This window comes from Lactuca saligna, chromosome 9 (genome assembly GCF_052625555.1).
Source record: "Lactuca saligna cultivar CGN05327 chromosome 9, ASM5262555v1, whole genome shotgun sequence".
In the NCBI taxonomy this organism is placed as follows: Eukaryota; Viridiplantae; Streptophyta; class Magnoliopsida; order Asterales; family Asteraceae; genus Lactuca; species Lactuca saligna.
Genome location: NC_136425.1, coordinates 176,654,951 through 176,674,352, shown reverse-complemented (window position 1 = coordinate 176,674,352; position 19,402 = coordinate 176,654,951). Strand labels below are relative to the sequence as shown.

At 32.7% G+C, this 19,402-nt stretch overlaps 2 protein-coding genes, 1 non-coding gene and 1 pseudogene across 3 annotated transcripts; 2 read left to right on the top strand and 2 right to left on the bottom strand.

Moving 5' to 3' along the window:
• Window positions 1-941: 941 nt before the first annotated feature.
• LOC145018735 (serine/threonine-protein kinase SRK2E-like) lies at window positions 942-3,554 on the top strand. The gene is made up of 9 exons (XM_078976590.1): window positions 942-1,555; window positions 1,646-1,720; window positions 1,803-1,904; window positions 1,992-2,045; window positions 2,141-2,233; window positions 2,329-2,421; window positions 2,517-2,621; window positions 2,716-2,814; window positions 3,013-3,554. The coding sequence occupies exons 1-9, from the start codon at window positions 1,379-1,381 to the stop codon at window positions 3,301-3,303; spliced, it is 1,089 nt and encodes a 362-aa protein (XP_078832716.1). The 5' UTR covers window positions 942-1,378; the 3' UTR covers window positions 3,304-3,554.
• Window positions 3,555-8,285: 4,731 nt separating this feature from the next.
• On the top strand, window positions 8,286-13,294 carry CSTF77 (Tetratricopeptide repeat (TPR)-like superfamily protein). Its single transcript, XM_078975272.1, has 21 exons — window positions 8,286-8,675; window positions 8,765-8,827; window positions 9,031-9,140; window positions 9,228-9,328; window positions 9,419-9,480; window positions 9,565-9,705; window positions 9,778-9,906; window positions 10,015-10,061; window positions 10,129-10,192; window positions 10,278-10,398; window positions 10,495-10,553; window positions 10,645-10,713; window positions 10,809-10,949; window positions 11,028-11,092; window positions 11,183-11,279; window positions 11,398-11,457; window positions 11,543-11,698; window positions 11,790-11,946; window positions 12,087-12,248; window positions 12,522-12,659; window positions 12,867-13,294. Exons 1-21 carry the CDS (start codon window positions 8,622-8,624, stop codon window positions 13,070-13,072), a joined length of 2,202 nt encoding a protein of 733 aa, XP_078831398.1. The 5' UTR covers window positions 8,286-8,621; the 3' UTR covers window positions 13,073-13,294.
• A 1,914-nt stretch (window positions 13,295-15,208) lies between these two features.
• On the bottom strand, window positions 15,209-16,137 carry LOC145014262 (uncharacterized; annotated as a pseudogene).
• A 1,185-nt stretch (window positions 16,138-17,322) lies between these two features.
• On the bottom strand, window positions 17,323-17,394 carry TRNAW-CCA (transfer RNA tryptophan (anticodon CCA)). The gene has a single exon. It is a non-coding gene; the product is annotated as a tRNA-Trp (tRNA).
• Window positions 17,395-19,402: the final 2,008 nt, after the last annotated feature.

Below are 19,402 nucleotides of genomic sequence, written 5' to 3'. Positions count from 1 at the left end.
TTCACAATAAATAAATAAAAAAAACCTCATTATTATAAAAATAAACGAATTTAAGGTGCATAATTTAATCCAAGCATAAAACAGAAGCTTTTATATGGATGAGGGGAATTGGGAAGGAAGAAAATATAAAAGTTATAAAACACAAGTGCATACTAATCATGAGTCTTATATTTTAAGATTTGAATCTTTCACGGGGTTGTTTATATGTGATTAATTTTTAAGCTTTAATTTTTTTTTTTGTGATCCTTACTAAGTTCAAACCTATGTTGAGTACTTGACTCTTGGTTAAGAAACCAGGAGTGGAGCCATCCTCCCACCAAGTCCAACCTGAGTTTTTGAGTTTGACCACCAAAAAAGTTGTGATTGTTGAAAATGCCACCACAATGGCTGCAATGGGCCCCACCACCAGCATCACTACAGCAACGTATTTTTTTGGTGTCAGGGTGTCCTAGAGGCGACAATTAAGAGCAATGAATTCTCCAAATGATTCAAGAGGCGACAGTTAAAAGTAAGGAATGTGTCACCGACTCTCCTGTGCAGTGTGTTTATGTTCCATTGGTCTTTGGGTATGTTTGCCCTCAACGGTACAGTGGAATTTTGGTTCATAGTAGACTTGACTTTGACAACCTTCAAGATTGTCTTATTACTCTTATAAATCATTATCTCAAATAAAAATCTACAAACAACTAATTGGATGGTCACCATATAAAACTAAGTTATTTCAAAATATTCATTAAAATTTAGATTATTTTATGAAAAACCTTATAAATATATAACTATTTAATATTTTATCAAAAAAAAATAATAATAAGTTACTAATTTTTATTGTGTGTAGTAGTTGTAGACTATCCTAGCTAAAAAAAAAAAAAAAAGAAAGAAAAGAAAAAGGGGGGACGTATCACAAATCCCAATAAATAAATAAAGGTCCCTTGTGTTTTGTGAACCTTATCCATCCATATTCCCCATACCCAACGTTAAAGGGTAAATACGTCATTTCACTACTTCCCGGGAAAAAGTCCGTATTTCCCGTTCATCGTCGTCGCCATCCCTCATCACCACCAAAAAAAAAAAAAGATTAAGAAATTAAAACCCTAAGCGTTTGTGGTTGAGCGAAGTAAAGATTCACGAGGTTTCAGATTTCAACCCACTTTTGGTATTCAGTCTCTATCTCACTTCACCAACCAAAATCAACTCACAATCCCCTCCCCAATCCATGTGATCGGTATCTTGCCACGTTGTTCGACGTTCAACTGTTTGATTGTGATGATCTCCTCCTGATCAGATGAAAATCGACTAGTTATTTCTGTGAATGATTACCACGTGGCTGGAGGACTTTTGATTTGGGTTTTTAGGGTTTTGATTGCTGTGGAAGAATAAGATGGATCGATCGGCACTTACGATGGGTCCAGGTATGGATATGCCGATTATGCATGATAGTGATCGATATGAGCTTGTACGAGACATTGGTTCAGGTAATTTTGGCGTCGCGAGGTTGATGAGGGATAAACTGACTAACGAGCTTGTTGCAGTCAAGTATATCGAGAGAGGTGAGAAGGTCAGTCTTCAAATCGAGTTCTTTTACTCCATTTTTAATTTCTTCACTATTTTTCAAACTCGTTGATACCCTTTACCACGATTCCAACAGATAGACGAAAATGTGCAAAGGGAAATTATCAACCACAGATCACTCAGGCACCCCAACATTGTTAGATTCAAAGAGGTTCTTTCTTCAAACTTTAGAATAATACTTATATCAGGAATCAAAAAGGGCTTTTTAGTAATGATTTTCTATTGATTTCCAGGTCATTTTGACACCAACTCATCTTGCTATTGTAATGGAATATGCATCTGGTGGAGAATTGTTTGAGCGCATATGTAATGCTGGGAGGTTTCCAGAAGATGAGGTTTGTAACTCTGTATATGATGCATTTATTTATACTAACATCTGTATTCATATTCGTTTTAAAGAATTAGTGATAACTGTGTTGCAGGCGCGATTCTTTTTCCAGCAGCTCGTTTCAGGAGTGGGTTATTGTCATAATATGGTATTTTATAAAATTATAACTATTACTATTTTCATATATTTTGTAAATATAATATCAGAAAATAATGTAATACTATATGTTTGTATATTATGTAGCAAGTATGTCATCGCGACTTGAAACTGGAAAACACACTTTTAGATGGCAGCCAAGCTCCCAGGCTCAAAATCTGTGATTTCGGATATTCCAAGGTATAAAATGTATTATTATTATTATTATTATTATTATTATTTTTAATCCATTAATGTTTTGAAAATTAATATTATGTGGTTCTTGATTTAATCAGTCATCTGTTCTGCATTCACAACCGAAATCAACGGTTGGAACACCTGCATATATTGCTCCTGAAGTCTTACTAAAGAAAGAATATGATGGCAAGGTTAGCGATACTGTAAAAAGCAACAATTTTCTTCTTTTACGTATCACATGATTTAGGGCATATAATAAGAAGGGCGTTTGCGTCTTTTTGCACAGATGGCAGATGTGTGGTCATGTGGTGTAACATTATATGTAATGCTTGTGGGAGCTTACCCTTTTGAAGACCCTGAAGAACCTAAGAATTTTCGCAAGACAATACAGGTAATTACTAATTACTAATTACACAGTAGTTTTTTAACAGCTTCCCATTTGCAAATACAAATACTTGACTCGAGTGATAGAATTTTTTTTGCAGCGAATTCTTAACGTTCAGTACTCGATTCCAGCCTATGTTCATATTTCCACCGGATGCCGCCATTTGATCTCCAGAATCTTTGTAGCTGAACCTTCTAAGGTTTTCTAAGTTCAATTTTTTTTTTTTTTTTTAATCTAATTAACATAAGTCACAAGTCACAATCACACCTTTTTTAGTAGTCACCTTTTTGTGTGGGACAAAAAAGGTGCAGTTTATGTCACATTGACAATGTATGTTTTGTCTTGTGCAACATAACAAATGCGCCTGATTTGTTTATTTGTTGGTGATGTGGAACAGAGAATAACGATGGATGAGATTAGAAACCATGAATGGTTTATGAGGAACCTTCCGGGAGACCTTATGAATGATAATGCAATAGATCAATTTGGAGGGCCGGAGCAACCCACACAAAGTGTTGATGAAATTATGCAGATAATAGCGGAAGCTACAATTCCCCCAGCTGGGGCCCACAACCTCAACCAGTATCTGACTGGCAGCCTGGACATCGATGATGACATGGACGAGGATCTTGAAAGTGATCCGGATCTTGATATTGACAGCAGTGGGGAGATTGTATACGCCATGTAAGGTTATAGATACTTTCATAATCCTTGTAATTTATCATCATCATCATCATCATCATATACCACGAAAGACGGGGTTTTATCGTGTTTGGTCAACGTATTGTTGTGAAACATATGATTGTTGTATTGTATGTTTTTGCCCAGTTAATCGGCATATATGTACTCATAAAAAGATTGTAAATTGTTGTATGACAGATTTACACGTGCTTTGTTTGTAAAAAGTTACATCTTAATGGGGAAAGTCTTGTTTCTTGATTTTCTGCATTAAGTCTAAAAGAAACACCATGTTATGGAATTAATTCATGTATGGGATCCTTTCACTTTTAGTAGTATGTTATGGAACTCAAGTTTTTTTTCTTTTTCGAATTGAAGTCAAATAGTTAGTCTTAAGTTGATACAGTGTTTTGATATATTGGGTGTTTGGGATTACTTATTTAAAACGCATTATGTCTTTTTGTAAAATTGTTATTTGCGTATCTGGTGTCGATAATGTATATGTAATAAGCTGATAAGTTATGTTTTAGTGTTTAACAAAGTTTATTTATACATGTAAAATAACCCAAAGTAACATCTTACATTTCTGTCAACTTTTTTTTTTTTGGAATATAACGATTTATTTCTTTATCATTTATAACAAAAAGTTGATACAATTTTATATCAATAAATTTAAAAAAGATAATTTCATGAATGGTCATATGGTTTTTAGACAAAAGTGTCTACTTAAGATGACGTTGTTCAAGATTACATCACTCGTCATGCGGCTTTCAAATCAAACAAGTTTTCTCCTCTTCCTTTTTAGCTAATTATGTTTACTTTTAGCTGCCATCTGTTTCGTGATATGATTATTTTTCAAATATTTATTTACAGTTTGATTTTAAGCAAGTGTTTTGATATATGGTCAAATAATTTGTAGATTTGAACATTTAAAAACTATTTGCGTCTGTTGACAGTGATTCATGGTGCTCATTCCGAAGGCAAATACATGAGAAATATGTTCCTAGTGGTTACCATGAATGTAAACAACCAAATCTTACATATGGTTCTCATAGCAAGAAAAATAGAATGTAGATTCATGAGTTTGGTTTTAATTGAGGCTAAACAAATGTATTAAATAGATGGGGAATTTAGCCATCATACCAGTTTGTTTCCAAATGCTTATCATAGACTTTGATGTTGATATTTGCTCATGAATTTGCGATCAAAGATCAAAAAAAAAAAAAAAAAAAAAAATCAAATAGTGGAAATGGTGTTTTGCCAGATATGCAAGGCATATAGAATGTCTAATTTTCATATGTTCAACACTATGATGCCAAATGATGCACAGACGATCAGATTGAATGACAAAGTACAACCAACAAGAACATAAAGAACAAAGATAACTCCAAAAATGGATTCTTTATAAAATAATCAAAAAAACTCTCTAACAAACAATGAAAACGAGATACTTATAAGGAGGATATGATAAATTTCATTCCTTAACACTAGCATATCATAATTGATTAGGAAAAGATATACCTCATTCCTCATCCATGTCTTAGCTCCGGGTGAATGGGAATACCTATATGAAGTGATCAAAGTTAAATAACCATTAATGTTGATGGATAAACATTGATATGGATGCCTACGAAAGGTTAAGTGTGTTCCATCCCAAGGGAAGGGTCCCATAATCAAAACATGCAATAGTTGTCACAAAATGGGACAAACACACATTATGTACTGCGTGTTGATCCGAGAAAGCCATGATCATAAAGTAGGAGCAAGTCTTAGTCTAAGGTGAATGCTAGTCAACAACATAGTCAAAAACATCAAACATTTTATTTAAATAACCCGTAGAATTATACGTTTATCGAATTGAATGTTATTTGGTGTTCACAAAATAAAAAAAATACCGTGATATTCATCTAAGTATGTATCATACTTCAAACATCATACTCATCATTTAATAAGAAGTAATAAGACAAATGAATACTTATATATATATATATATATATATATATATATATATATATATATATATATATATATATATATATATATATATATATATATATATATATATATATATATATACCTAACAACCTTATATAAGCTTAGGTACCTAACCACATCATACTACGTAATTTTGTATCATATCTGCATTGTAATCACCCGGAGTTCTTAAAATTCAACCTCATAACTTGATTGCTTCCAAAATCTTTGGATTTTTACCATTATCTTCCTTCAAATGACATCTTTCTATCGAAGACCCCTTGGTGGGCTTTATATACTACCGTTACAAATCAAATGGTATAGGAGGAATATAATGATGAATCTTTGAAAATCTTGGAAGTAAATCAAGTTAAGGGTTGAAGTTTAAGAACCTTAGACAATTGCAATGGAAATATAATGCAAAACGATGTAGTATAATGTGGTTAGGTACCTAAGCTTATATAAGGTTGTTAGGTATATTCACTTTACCCATATATATATATATATATATATATATATATATATATATATATATATATATATATATATATATATATATATATATATATATATATATATATATATATATATATATATATATATATATATATATATATATATATATATATGGGTGTGTGTGAGTAAGATTTTAGTGATCCGTGTAAGTGATCCTACCTTGAAGCAAAACGTTTGCATTTTTAAACGAAACTTTTGTTTAAATCGACTTTTTTGGTTAAAAAACAAGTTAGAAACTCTTAAACATTTGCTACCAAACACATCCATATGTATCTCGTGAAAAACCATTGTATTTGAGCTTTTAATAAAATGATTATATATAATTCTAGAAGATATGTAGAATATTTTCGTTTATGTATTTATGTAATAAATTTTGTTTAACCGAGTGATGCTAAATACTTATCTTATATCTTATATCTTATACTATATATAAAACATATTAGTTATATCTTGAATTTTAAGAGGTACAAGCTACAATGTTTTTTTGTACAAATCAATTATCCATAACAAAACCATTAATATTTGCCAAAACTTTAAAGGCTTGAATTAAGGAAGATTATTAAAAAAAATAATTTGAAGCAAAATAACAATTTTAAAATATTAAATCCATCAATATAAGTTAATTTACATTTCTTAAACTAGATACTGATAATAATTAATTTACATCAAATGTATTAAGATACAATATAAATAAAAGTTCTAAACATAAATATTTTAATTAAAAGTTGTAATTTTCTTATTACAAAATAACTAATAACAAAATCTAATAATTATTTTCACGTAAGAAAACTATTCACCATAAAAAATTATTTATCGCTGCTACTTTGCACGAGCACACATCTAGTATTTAGTTAAGATTTTTGGTGTTAAATTTATGATTTAATTTTGTAACAATTTATTAGCATTCACTATAGTCGATTCTTGGATTTTGACAGCGTTTTTTTTTTTCAATAAATGACTTCAAAACGTAATTTGAATGTGATTATCATATAATTTTTCTGTAACAACGGTTTAAATTAGCAACATTTGTTGCATTAGAATTTAATTGGTGTATTCTAATAATTATTCTAAAAATATTTGACATCTTGATATGTATGAAAGAAAACATCTCTATTCTAATATATATATATATATATATATATATATATATATATATATATATATATATATATATATATATATTGGAAAAGAGGGCAACGCCTCCAGCAAATGCATTAAAAAGAAATTAAAGAACAGGTATAATACAAGCTAGAAGGAAAGACCGACTAGCAAAGAGTTAATCCAGTTGTTGGAACCCAAACCACGACATAATTAAGAAAATTACAAAGGAAAATACTGATACTCATAAAGCCCACAAGCCATAAGATTAGACCGTCGGGAATAAACCACGACCCCTCAACCAAATTAAGTACCATAACCATTTTATTGATTGGCTGCTAATTGATAGGCCTAGGAATTTTCCATATTTTGTACACCTCTTCCATATGAGCTGATCATTTGAAAGGAACACCACAAAACCGAGTTTCAGAGAGTTGAGAACTTGATTTACCAGTTTTGCTTGGGAAGCAGTGCTTCCATTGTGATGACGAGAGTTCCTTTCTCTCCAAATGAAATAGATCGTGGCGGCCAAAGCAAGTTTCTTAATTTCTGTTTGTAAGTGATTGCTTTGAAGGCGAGGAATTTGGTACTCGATTATTTGTTTCAACCTCATGCAAAAACTAACATTCAAAGAATAAATGGGTCATCAAGTCAGGCACCATCTTACAAAACATACACTTGAGGTTCGTCGCATTTTTCCATATTTGCATTCGTTCCTGTGTCATCAATCTATCATGAATGGCTAGCCAAAGAATGAAAGCATGGCTTACAAAACATAACCAAACCACCTTACACAAAGGAACAACCGGGCTAGCTATCCTGATATCCTTCCACACTTGAGTATGGAAAAACTCAACACTCTTTCCTTCCAAGTCCCGCCAATAAACCCCATCATCTTTATTTATTTCGAGATTAGGAAAACCTTGGAGTTGGGTATTAGGGAACCGAACTCCCCATTCCCAAGGCCATCTCGAGCTATGATTACTACAAAACTGGTGCAACGTGAGGTCGTTGGATAGCCCATGAAGAATTTTAATCTCCTTTTATCAAATGTCAATATTATATCATATGTCATGTAGATATGTTAGACAACTTATTTCAAAATTTAAATTTATATTTTCTAATTATATGTTAAATTTGAAGTTATAATAACTTTAAAAATTTAATATATTTTTTAATTAATAATTTATTTAAAATAATTGAATAATAATTATAATTTTTTATTATAAAATTTTAATTAATTTTATAACATATGGTTCCACGTAAACTAATGTAATTATAATTAAAGTCTTTTCTTGAACTTTTTACTTATTAATTAATTTATCCACACACACGAAAAAAAAAAAAAAAAAAAAAAAAAAAAAAAAAAAAAAAAATAGAATACCATGAACTTCCTTAATCAAAAGACGATAAAACTCGCTACCTGGGCTCCTCTTTTCCGCCGCCGCAACACGGCGGATGCACCATCACAACCTTCCTTTTATCGGCCCACATACTTTTCAAGTGTCAAACGTTTACCTACATTGATTCTTAACTTCATGGATTCAATTTAAGCTCTACAATCACTGAAAACCATCACATTCTTGATTAAATTAGTGTGCAGGGTGTCTCTTCCTCTAAACCCTAGTGATTCAATTCCAATTCTCCAAGCACCACCTATTGGACAGTTTTCTTGATTATCAAGACGCACATATAGTTATATACACATAATTACTTCATCGCGGCTTTTTAACCGGGTTTATGGAAGACAAATACAGTGTTGAATCTGCAGAAGCACTTGCGAACGAAGCATTGGTAAGACACATGAAAATTTGCATGAAATTATAAAGTCATTATCTTGTTTTTGTTTTTAATCTCATGAGTTCCCCTTTGTTATTTATCAGCGGTTGCCAATATCGGAGGCAGTGCCTATCTATGAGCAGCTATTGGCCACGTTTCCCACAGCGGTAAGTTCATGATTACTCTTTTCTTAAAAACAATCATATGAATTTTTAACTTACAACAAGTAACCACGTCAAATCTTGTAAGAAGTGATACGCAATTACATCCAGAAATTTAAGGGTGTTCAGATTGTAATGCAAACGCCTCAATTTTCATATTAGGGTTTCGAATTAAAAGATCAACTGTTTGATTGTGTGTTGCTTCTTAGGCAAAATATTGGAAGCAATATGTAGAAGCACATATAGCTGTCAATAATGATGATGCAACAAAACAGATATTCAGCAGATGCCTATTGAATTGCTTGCAGATACCTCTTTGGTATGACTTTTCTCTATAGTTTTACTTTCACCATTCAATGTTGCCAATATGGATTATGTTACAAACTTTCAATAATCTATCTTGCAGGCGTTGCTATATAAATTTCATCAGAAAAGCCAATGAGAAAAAGGGGTTAGAGGGTCAAGAGGAAACTAGGAAAGCTTTTGACTTTATGTTGAGTTATGTTGGTATGATTCATGCTTTCATTCTACTATTGTTTACTTAATTGTCTTTCTTTCTTTCTTTTTGTTAATGTTTGTTTATTTCTTCATGATCAGGATCTGATATTGCTTCTGGGCCTGTGTGGACTGAATATATTAACTTCTTGAAATCTTTACCGGTTAGTAACTATTCTTGTTTACACAAAAAAATAAAAACTTTTTAATTTTTTCATCATTATCTCACTTAATTGTCTATGGTGTAGGCTCAAAATCCACAAGAAGAATCACAAAGAATGATTGCTGTAAGAAAAGTATACCAAAAAGCTATTGTGACTCCTACTCATCATGTTGAACAACATTGGAGAGACTATGAGAATTTTGAAAATTCAGTTAGCCGTGCTCTGGTAACTTTCTTGATATATAATTTTTATTATAAAAAATATATATATCTTGGCTTATGATATTATATTATATAGGCGAAAGGATTGGTATCTGAGTATCAACCAAAATATAATAGTGCAAGGGCTGTTTATAGAGAGAGAAAGAAGTATGTTGATGAGATTGATTGGAATTTGGTTGCTGTTCCACCTTCTGGTTCTCTTAAGGCAATTTCATATCTCTTTTTTCTTTTTTTATCTTTATTCTTTATTTGATTAATGATTTATGATTTTGAATCATTGTATAAAGCTGACTATTTCCTTCATCTGATACAGGAAGAATTGCAATGGACAGCATGGAAAAGATTCTTAGCATTCGAAAAGTAAGAAAAGAAAATGTTTTATATAATTTGTATGCTAATAATATTAACATGACTTATGTGTAATCAGGGAGAATCCTCAAAGGATAGACAGTGTGTCTGCTAACAAACGCATCTCATTTACTTATGAGCAGGTATATTAAGTTAATTATTTTTAATATTATTAGCATTAAACATTTAAACTACAATTATTAGGTTATAATATGCATCAATTTGCAGTGCCTCATGTATCTATATCATTACCCTGATATATGGTTTGATTATGCCACATGGCATGCAAAAAGTGGATCAATAGACTCTGCAATCAAAGTATATCAACGTTCTTTAAAAGCTCTTCCTGGTAATTTTAATTAATTTATCTTCTTTATTTAAATGTAGAACTATATTATATCTTCTTCTTTTTTTGTAAATGATCCAAAATCCATTGTTTTATTAGATTGTGCAATGCTAAGGTATGCTTATGCTGAGCTTGAGGAGTCCCGAGGGGCAATTCAGGTATTTTAAAAATGGAATGTTTCCTGATAGCTTGTGTATTCCTTTGTTCATATCCATGTATCTAACTTCATTGACTTTCATTGACTTTTAGGCTGCAAAAAAAGTATACGAAAGCCTTTTAGGAGATGATGCCAATGCAACTGCATTATCACATATACAAGTATGATCATATATTTTAAGAAAGTAAATTGATTTTGTTTACTTATTATTTTTTTTATGGATTATAAGTATGTATAATTATATGTTTCCATGCAGTTTATTAGATTCTTGAGAAGAACAGAAGGTGTTGAAGCAGCTCGCAAGCATTTTATGGATGCAAGAAAATCTCCAAATTGTACTTACCATGTTTATGTTGCTTATGCAACAATGGCATTTTGTATGGACAAGGACGCAAAGGTAATTTTGTTTAAAGCTAGTGTGTTTCTAGGTTTATCTCAATTGTGTTGATAAGTTTATCTTGCTCTTAATTTACAGATTGCACATAATGTGTTTGAAGCAGGGTTGAAAAGATACATGCATGAGCCTGGATACATTCTTGAGTAAGTATGCAATAGTTATAAATCTTTATGCCATTTGTGTAATATTTATAAATCTTCTTACTTTTTTTTTTTTTTTTTCCATATTTGTAGATATGCAGATTTTTTGTCTCGCTTAAATGATGATAGAAACATTAGGGCTTTATTTGAACGTGCATTGAGTTCGCTTCCACCTGAAGAGTCTATCGAGGTATATATATATATTAAATACTATAAAATAGAATTGTTTAATTATATTTTTTTTCAATTCCTAGTTCTTTATTATAGTTTCTAGCTACATGTATAAAATTTAATTGATTTTGTTCTAGGTTTGGAAGAGGTTTTCTCAGTTTGAGCAGACATATGGAGATCTCGTTAGCATGTTGAAGGTAATATAGTTTTATAATATTCATACAAAATGAAAATGTGGGTCCCAGTGTAAAATTTATTTTATTTTATTGGTTTTATAAAAAGGTGGAGCAAAGAAGGAAAGAAGCTCTTGCTAGAACAGGTGAAAATGGAGCATCATTAGCTTTAGAGAATTCTTTACAAGATGTTGTATCAAGATACAGTTTTATGGATTTATGGCCTTGCTCTTCAAAAGAACTCGATCATTTATCTCGCCAAGATGTACGATTTTTCTCTCTCTCTTTTTTTTAATCTTTATATAATTGTTAGATATAAAGTTTATAAATATGTGAGAGTTTTCGATTCTTTTCAGTGGCTTTCAAGTAATGGAAACAAGAAAGTTGAGAAATCAAGTCTTGTTAATGCAGATAAAAATCCAGGAGGACAAATTTTATCGAATGTATCTTCTAAAGTTATTTATCCAGATACTTCAAGAATGGTGGTATATGATCCTACTAAACAAAAGCCTGGTATGCAACTAACTCTATGAATAAAAAATTTAAAAATACAAAAATATTTTACATTTTTAACAAGGGACAATCAAAATCTATATTAAGGAAAAAAGTTATAAAGTAGGGTGTTATTTATTATCTTTATAATCTTCCCACAGGTGTAAGTATAAGCACTCCTGTTCTTCCTTCTATATCTACCACATTGCTTAGTTCTAGTGTGTTAGCCACTGGAGGGGTGCCAAGTGTCCCTCTTGTCATCCCAAAACCCCTCCCCCCTGCCTTGTCAGCATTTATAGCAAGTTTGCCTCCTGTTGTCGAGGGTAAAATCCAAAACTAATGTTACTTCTTATTCATCCTTTTTTTAAGGATTTATAATTTAGAATAAGTTACGTTTTTGGTCCCCACAAATGTTCTCTTGCAATTTTGGTCCTTGTTCCAAGGAATATGACTATTTTTGGCTTCTGATTATAGCCATTAACGTTACAAAAAACTTGAATAAGGACCAAAATTGCAAGAATCAATTATATCCAGGGACCAAAAGTGTAATTTATTCTATAATTTATTAAAATTGCTTATATTGGTTTTGACTTTAGGTCCGGTTCCTGATGTTGACTATGTTCTATCAATATGTTTACAAAGCAATCTACCAATTATGGAACAGCCTGCCTCCATTGATGTCAACAAATTTAAACCAAGAGACAGACAACATGGAAAGAGAAAAGATGCTGACAGTATATAGCTTCTTCCTTTTTTTTATCATTTTCGGTCCTTGAATATTTCTGATTTTTTCAACTTTGATCCCAAAAAGTTTTCTCTTGCAAATTTTGGTCCTCATTTGTTGTTTTTGTAACGTTATGGGACAAAATTGCAAAAATCAGCTATACCGAGGGACCAAATTTGTAATTTGTTATTATTTTTTTTTTCTTTAATGTGTGTAGGACAAGACGAGGATGACAGTAATACGTTGGTTCAAAGTCAAGTACAAGCGCCTAAAGATGCATTTAAGATAAGACAAATGAGAAAATCACGAGTTGGTGGGGCCCAAAGTGGAAGCGCTGTGTCATATGCTACTGGTAGTGTACAAACTGGATCGGCTTCGTATGGTAGTGGATTTTCAGGGGAACATTCTGGAAGCTTTGGTTGATGAAATTAAACTATAATAATAATAATAATGCTGTAATTGAATAGATTTTTTTTATATATATAAATGGGAGTTTACCATTTTTATTTTTACGTTGTATATGGTTGTAGGTAAGAGAGTAAGAGAGTGTGAGTCAAGTTGTAACATATAATATGATCCTGCTTGCTTGTTACTATTAAGAAAAGAAAGAAAGCTTCTTCTAATTCAAAAATCTCTTACTCAGCATTTTTTTTTTGTCTTATTATTGATCGATACTTTACTTCTTGCTTCTCATTGTGTGAGTAATTCTTCTAGGTTTTTTAAGCTGAAGTATTATTTGGTGGAAATTGCATCCATGTTCAACTTATTTCAACTCGATTTTCATGAACTTTAGCCTTTTGACTTGAATCAAAATTCATCATATGGTTGTCAAAATCGCAATCCTGATCGTAGGATCGATCCTACGATCCTAGGTATGAAAAACAATCCGGATCGTAAATGGATTGTATTTGGGGTAGGATTGTAAGATCATAGGTAGAATCATAGGATCGAGATCCGATCCGATCCTACATTCCCTTGATTATTTATTTGTTTATTTTTTTGCAAATGAAAATTATTTTTACCACCTAATAGCTTTTACCATTTACTAATTTACCGTTAATCATTTTTTGTTGTGGCTTATGACTAATATTTTGAAGTTTTTATAACTTTTGAACGAAAAATTAAATGTTTGAAATATTTTTCATGTTTAAAAATTATAAATTAAAATTATGTTTTATTTTGTGGGATCTTAGGATCCCGATTCCGATCTTCCAAACCAAAAAACGATCCAACGTAGGATCTCGATCCTGACAACCTTGCTACTATCCAAATCAGGCTGGTTCACCCAAATCTTCGATGTAAGAAATTATAACTTTTTCTTGAATCGAATCAAATTGTGACTCCCATAATCACATGTACATCCAAAGCCACATTTACAACATCATCAAAGCATCCATTCCAATCCATGAATAGAGTACGAGATTAATGACGTATATTAAACTATCATATAGATCACATGTTTCGTAAAGGTGATTATACACAATTATGTTATTAATGGTCATATATTCTTCATAATTTCATAGAAAAGTAACTTTGCATAAAACAATTAAAACTTTTTGCAAAATCATTTTCTATTTGGGTGTTATTATGTATACCCATCCCTCACTAAAATAAAAAAAACAAACATGACCACTCACACACTCACGCAGGGTACAACAAGCAATTGGGCCTTAAACAATCAATTTAGATTTAAACATTAAGTTGATTTGAATGTACAAACTTTAATCTCGATGCAGTCTAAAAAAAAGGGATCATTTCATGTTGTGAAAAAACTGGTACGACTCTCTTTTGTATTAAGTTTTCAAATATATACTTAAAGGCAAACCGTTTATGACTTATGGAATAAGTCATCGTTCGTAAGTGAATAATCTTATGATCATATTAAATTCAAATGCATAACATGTAAGAAAACTATAGGGTTTATGGTAGAGATCTGGATATCAACTTGGATCGTGAGAACACTTTTCAAACTGATATTTCTACCTTATGCCTAGATTTCAAGAAATTCAGCATAAGATAATCCAAGTGGACACTTACGATTCTAGGCATAGAAATGAGAAATCGTAAATCAATTTTCTAGAAAGATTTTGTAAGAGTCTGATGAAAATGAGAGCTAAAGTTGGTCACCCTCTTCTGAGATTGAAGAACCATTTATATATTAAACGAGATTAGGGTTTTATTAGGGTTAAACCGTCATTAGTTGCTTTGGAAGCAAGTCAGGATAATCCGGATTTAATGAAGATTTAAGGTTACCAAAACTAAGGAGTTTCGTTAGTTTTACCATAATCACCCTCAAGAAATTTAATTTTCCACTATGTTCCCATATGTAAATTTCGGTGAGGTTTTGGGGCGCTGCCCCTCGACCCCGTCCGCTGACTTGGCAGTGGGACCCCAGCCAGAGGCTCTGCCCCTTGGACCCCGCTAGGGGTGCTGCCCCTTTGGAAACCTCGGACCCAGGGGTGCTGCCCCCCGACCCCCGACTAATCATCGAACCGGTTTCTAATTCGATCTATACATGTGTGCACTCCATACCAACCCGTACATATATTAGAGTACAAATTAAGAAGTCACTTAGCTCACATGTTAGTTCTAGTTATATAAAATGACATGGTAACACTAAAATCACCAACATAACAACGTGTAAACATATATGTAAGGAATAATATCCTATATTTTTATTTAAATTTTGTATGCATCGAATAGTTTTACCATATTATCGTTGTTAGAATACAACGCATATATAGGATAGAAGTTTGATAATTAGTTTATATATAATGATGCTCTAAATGCTTGTAGTTGCACACTTGCACCCTTAAGCTTTGTATTCAGCCCACAGTTGATCAACCGTCTTCCCTAGCAAGTCCACGAAATAACCATCGTTATAGCCATCCCTCATCTTCTTATTAAGTTCAGCCACAAACCCATCTCTAAGACCATTACAATACTCTAGGAACCGAGCTGTCACATCGTAGCCCTGGTCCCATCGGTCACCTTGTCCTGGCTGAACCCAGTGGCTTGGTATATACCCAGCCTTCAGCCTCACGTAGTCCGCAATTCCCTCTATCAATTCTGCCTTAGCTTGACCATTTCCAAACCATTGCCATACGTGTGCCATCTCGTGATAAAGAACTCCATCAAACCCAGTCTTGTCATCACCGGAAATCCCCTCGATGAAATTTGCGCTGACATGGATCTCATTGCCATTAGTGTACCATGTCGTCGATGAACATGCTTACAAGAGCAACATTCTTTCTGTCAGCATCTGTGTTTTGTTGGAATATGCTCCATGTGAAGCTTGTGGCGGAGCTAAGAGTTTTAGTGGTGTATTCTGCCCCAATTTCGTTATTGAACTTAACACCGCCGGGGGTGGCTGCTGCTTTGTTGGTGATGGTGTACTCGACGGCTGCGGACAGTTGCAGGGCTGCTAAGATTGCAAGGAATGAGAGGAAGAAGGAGATCTTGTTAGCCATTTGATTTTGTGGAAATATAGGTTTAGATTGTACACTTGTATGTAGGTTTATATAGAGGTGGAAGGTGGTGAATTTTGGGGCTTATGGTCATATGGTGGGACCCTGACTCAGTCTACACGTTAACAATTAGAAACTTAACTGTGACTTGCGAGAGACTTTATTCATCATGATTTTTAAATTTATTTGCACTTTTCTCTATTTCGTAATTGATACGCTCTGAATATTAAGAAACGTTTATTCATCATGATTTTTAAATTTATTTGTACAAACTGAAATTTTGTTACAAATCTGAAGATTAATGTATATATATATATATATAGGATAATATTATATTAGGTTATCAATTTTATTTAGCAGAATTTTTACTGATTTTATATTTATATTTGTTATCCCAAATTCTACCTATTTATATGAAAAGTAGTATTTGACTCACCTCGTGTATTGCCGTGAGAAACTCCTTGGGCGATTAACAAAAACAAAATCTATAAAAGGTTATTATGTAACAGAAAAAATTGTAATTTTAAAATAGGGCAACTTATAAAATACCAACATTTTCACTTTAAAATTATAAATCATGAAAACTGTCAAAATGGCAACTTATGAATGACCAAAACTGTTATATCAAAATTTCCTTGAAAGGAAAAATATAAATATTAAACTCTTCTATAATTGAAGGCGAGATCTTTATTTTCAAAAAGATTTTACTTCTTGTATATATGCTGGAAAAAATTGTAATGCGATACTGCTTTCTCTCTTTGGTCTGGACATAAAGAATCCTAATGAACATTAACTTACACTAACAAAACCATATTTGCAAATTAATATATATGAAATTTCCATATTTGAATGAATTTTTAATGAGAAGAAATATTTTAATTAATGTTAGAAATCATTATATTACATACATGGATATGAACATAATATCCTTGGAAAAGTTATTTATTCAATAAGTTCTGAATATTGCCAAGACTACAGGAAAAATGTTATTCTTTTTGTTTTCAATATTTACATTCAAAAAATGTCAAATCTTATCATCTTCATATATAAGAATGAAAAGGGTAATGTAAATTTAGTGCTCTAAAAACAATTGGAAGTGACTAACGAGTTTGTTTAGTAGTATGAGATGGGTCCAATTACTTTCAAAATCAAACATATAACTAAAATATTGGCCGAACTACTCCGAATTAAAAATCAAAAAAAAAATGAACCTGACGTGAATCGAACACGCAACCTTCTGATCTGGAGTCAGACGCGCTACCATTGCGCCACAGATCCTATTATGGGATCCTCGTATTATTTTAAGTTAAATCAATTGGAGTTGTGAACCATGTTGTGACTGTTTCAGGTTAAATTGGGTACCATTTATATGGTATTATGTTCATTCTTCACGTTGGGACATACCTACATTTTTTTAATAAAATAATTAATAGTTATTGATGTATTACATGATTATAAAAACTATATTGTTAGAATAACAAAATCTTAAAGTTTTGAATATTAGAAAACAATAGTAGGTTATAAGTATTTAAATACACATTTGGGTTCTTGACAATCCATTTGACTTCTTACACTCAAAGCTATCTTTATAAATTTACCTCATTTTAGATAATACGACTCAAATAAATCCATTTATAAAAAAAAATAAAAAATAAAAAAATTGTTATCTTTACCATGAAAATTTGTCTAAGTATTAGTATTGTTAATATGATAAATTGAAAGTTATATGGATACAAAAGGGAGAAGTGGAAGAAGGAGAATATCAGATATCAGATTATTGCTTTTGTTACTGATAGGCGTGAGTTCTTGACTCGGTGTGGTAGGTTTTGAGTTTAACCTGTCGGAAGGTCAAGACCGAGCATCAAAGACCACACAGTAAAGGTACCTGTATGAAAATAGGAGCAGATCACCATGAATTTTATCACCAAGTTACCAAGGACGGCCAAGGGACTTGACGTTATTTAGGTTATTATTGATCGTTTGACCAAAAGTACCCATTTCCTCACTATTTGGGAGAGCTCCTCGGTTGAGAAATTGATCGACATCTGTATTTGAGAGGTTGTGGCTCGTCACGGGGTGCTTATTTCAACAGTCTCAAATTGAGATGCTCGGTTTACTTACATGTTTTGGAAGAGGTTCCATGAGGATTTGGGTACCAGACTGCATTTCAGTACTGTATATCATTCGCAGACAGATGGCCAAAGTGAGAGGACTATTTAGATTCTCGAGGATATGATGAGAGCTTTCATCATTGATTTTGGTGGGAGTTGAGACTCCTACCTTCCTTTGGTGGAGTTTTCCTATAACAACATCCATCATTCCAGGATTGGTATGCCTCCGTATGAGCTTCCCTACAGGAGAAATCGATTGTGATGATTGGTTCGAGGTTTGGAGGGCCTTGCTCAAGGTAGTGTCAGTTGAGTCGCGAGACTCAAAGAGGAAGCAATTGTGATGATCGGTTTGAGTATTGAAGCCAAGGCTGAGTGATTGGTAGACGGATTGGGATGCCACTATCATTAACATGGGTTGTGTACTTCCAGCTTTCCGCGTTCAGAGGAAAGAGAGAGTAGACATGTGATTTTCATAGTTGGGATGTAGTCCCGACATGAGTCTAGAAGATTGTGGTTTTCTTTTTTGATAGGTATGGCAATGTAGGAATACACAAAAGGATTTGATTCATCAGGTTCGCAACGTACGTCAAACAACAAATAGGCACATAGCCGACAAAAGAGTTACACAGATAGACGTCGGTCAGACTTGGAGTTCCAGGTTGGGTACATGGTGCTCCTGAAAGTGTCACCTTAGAAAGGTGTCATTTGATTCAGGAAGCGTAGCAAGTTGGGCCCCGTGTATATTGGTCATTTTAGGTATTATCCCGGGTGGGTAGGGTTGTGTATCGTTTGGATCTGTCATCGAAGCTCTATCAGATCCATAACATTTTTCATGTCTCTCAGTTGTGAAAACGTTTGGTTGATGATTCCACAGTGGTTCCATTGAAGGACATTCAAGTGGATGACCACCTGAATTATATAGAGAGACCAATGGTGATCCTTGACAGGAGGACGAAGACCTTGTGAAACAAGGTGGTGGATCTTGTGAAGGTGTAGTGGCAGCACCGAAAGGGTTCAGAGTAGATGTGGGAGCATGAGGACAAGATGAAGGGGCATTACCTAGAGTTATTTGCGGTAGCGGACTTCGAGAAAGAAGTCTAATTCAAGTAGGGGATAATTTTAACACCCGATTCAAGGTATTTTTCATTTTGGACCCTTGATGTGTAATTAGTTTT

What these genes read in the sequence shown, in the direction of transcription:
- LOC145018735 (XM_078976590.1), top strand. Translation starts at nt 1,379, where the DNA reads ATGGATCGATCGGCACTTACGATGGGTCCAGGTATGGATATGCCGATT. An exon ending in ATATCGAGAGAGGTGAGAAG is followed by an intron (nt 1,556 to 1,645) that starts GTCAGTCTTCAA and finishes CGATTCCAACAG; the next exon opens with ATAGACGAAAATGTGCAAAG. An exon ending in ATTTTCGCAAGACAATACAG is followed by an intron (nt 2,622 to 2,715) that starts GTAATTACTAAT and finishes TTTTTTTTGCAG; the next exon opens with CGAATTCTTAACGTTCAGTA.
- CSTF77 (XM_078975272.1), top strand. Translation starts at nt 8,622, where the DNA reads ATGGAAGACAAATACAGTGTTGAATCTGCAGAAGCACTTGCGAACGAA. An exon ending in TGGCCACGTTTCCCACAGCG is followed by an intron (nt 8,828 to 9,030) that starts GTAAGTTCATGA and finishes GTTGCTTCTTAG; the next exon opens with GCAAAATATTGGAAGCAATA. An exon ending in ATTCAGTTAGCCGTGCTCTG is followed by an intron (nt 9,706 to 9,777) that starts GTAACTTTCTTG and finishes TATATTATATAG; the next exon opens with GCGAAAGGATTGGTATCTGA.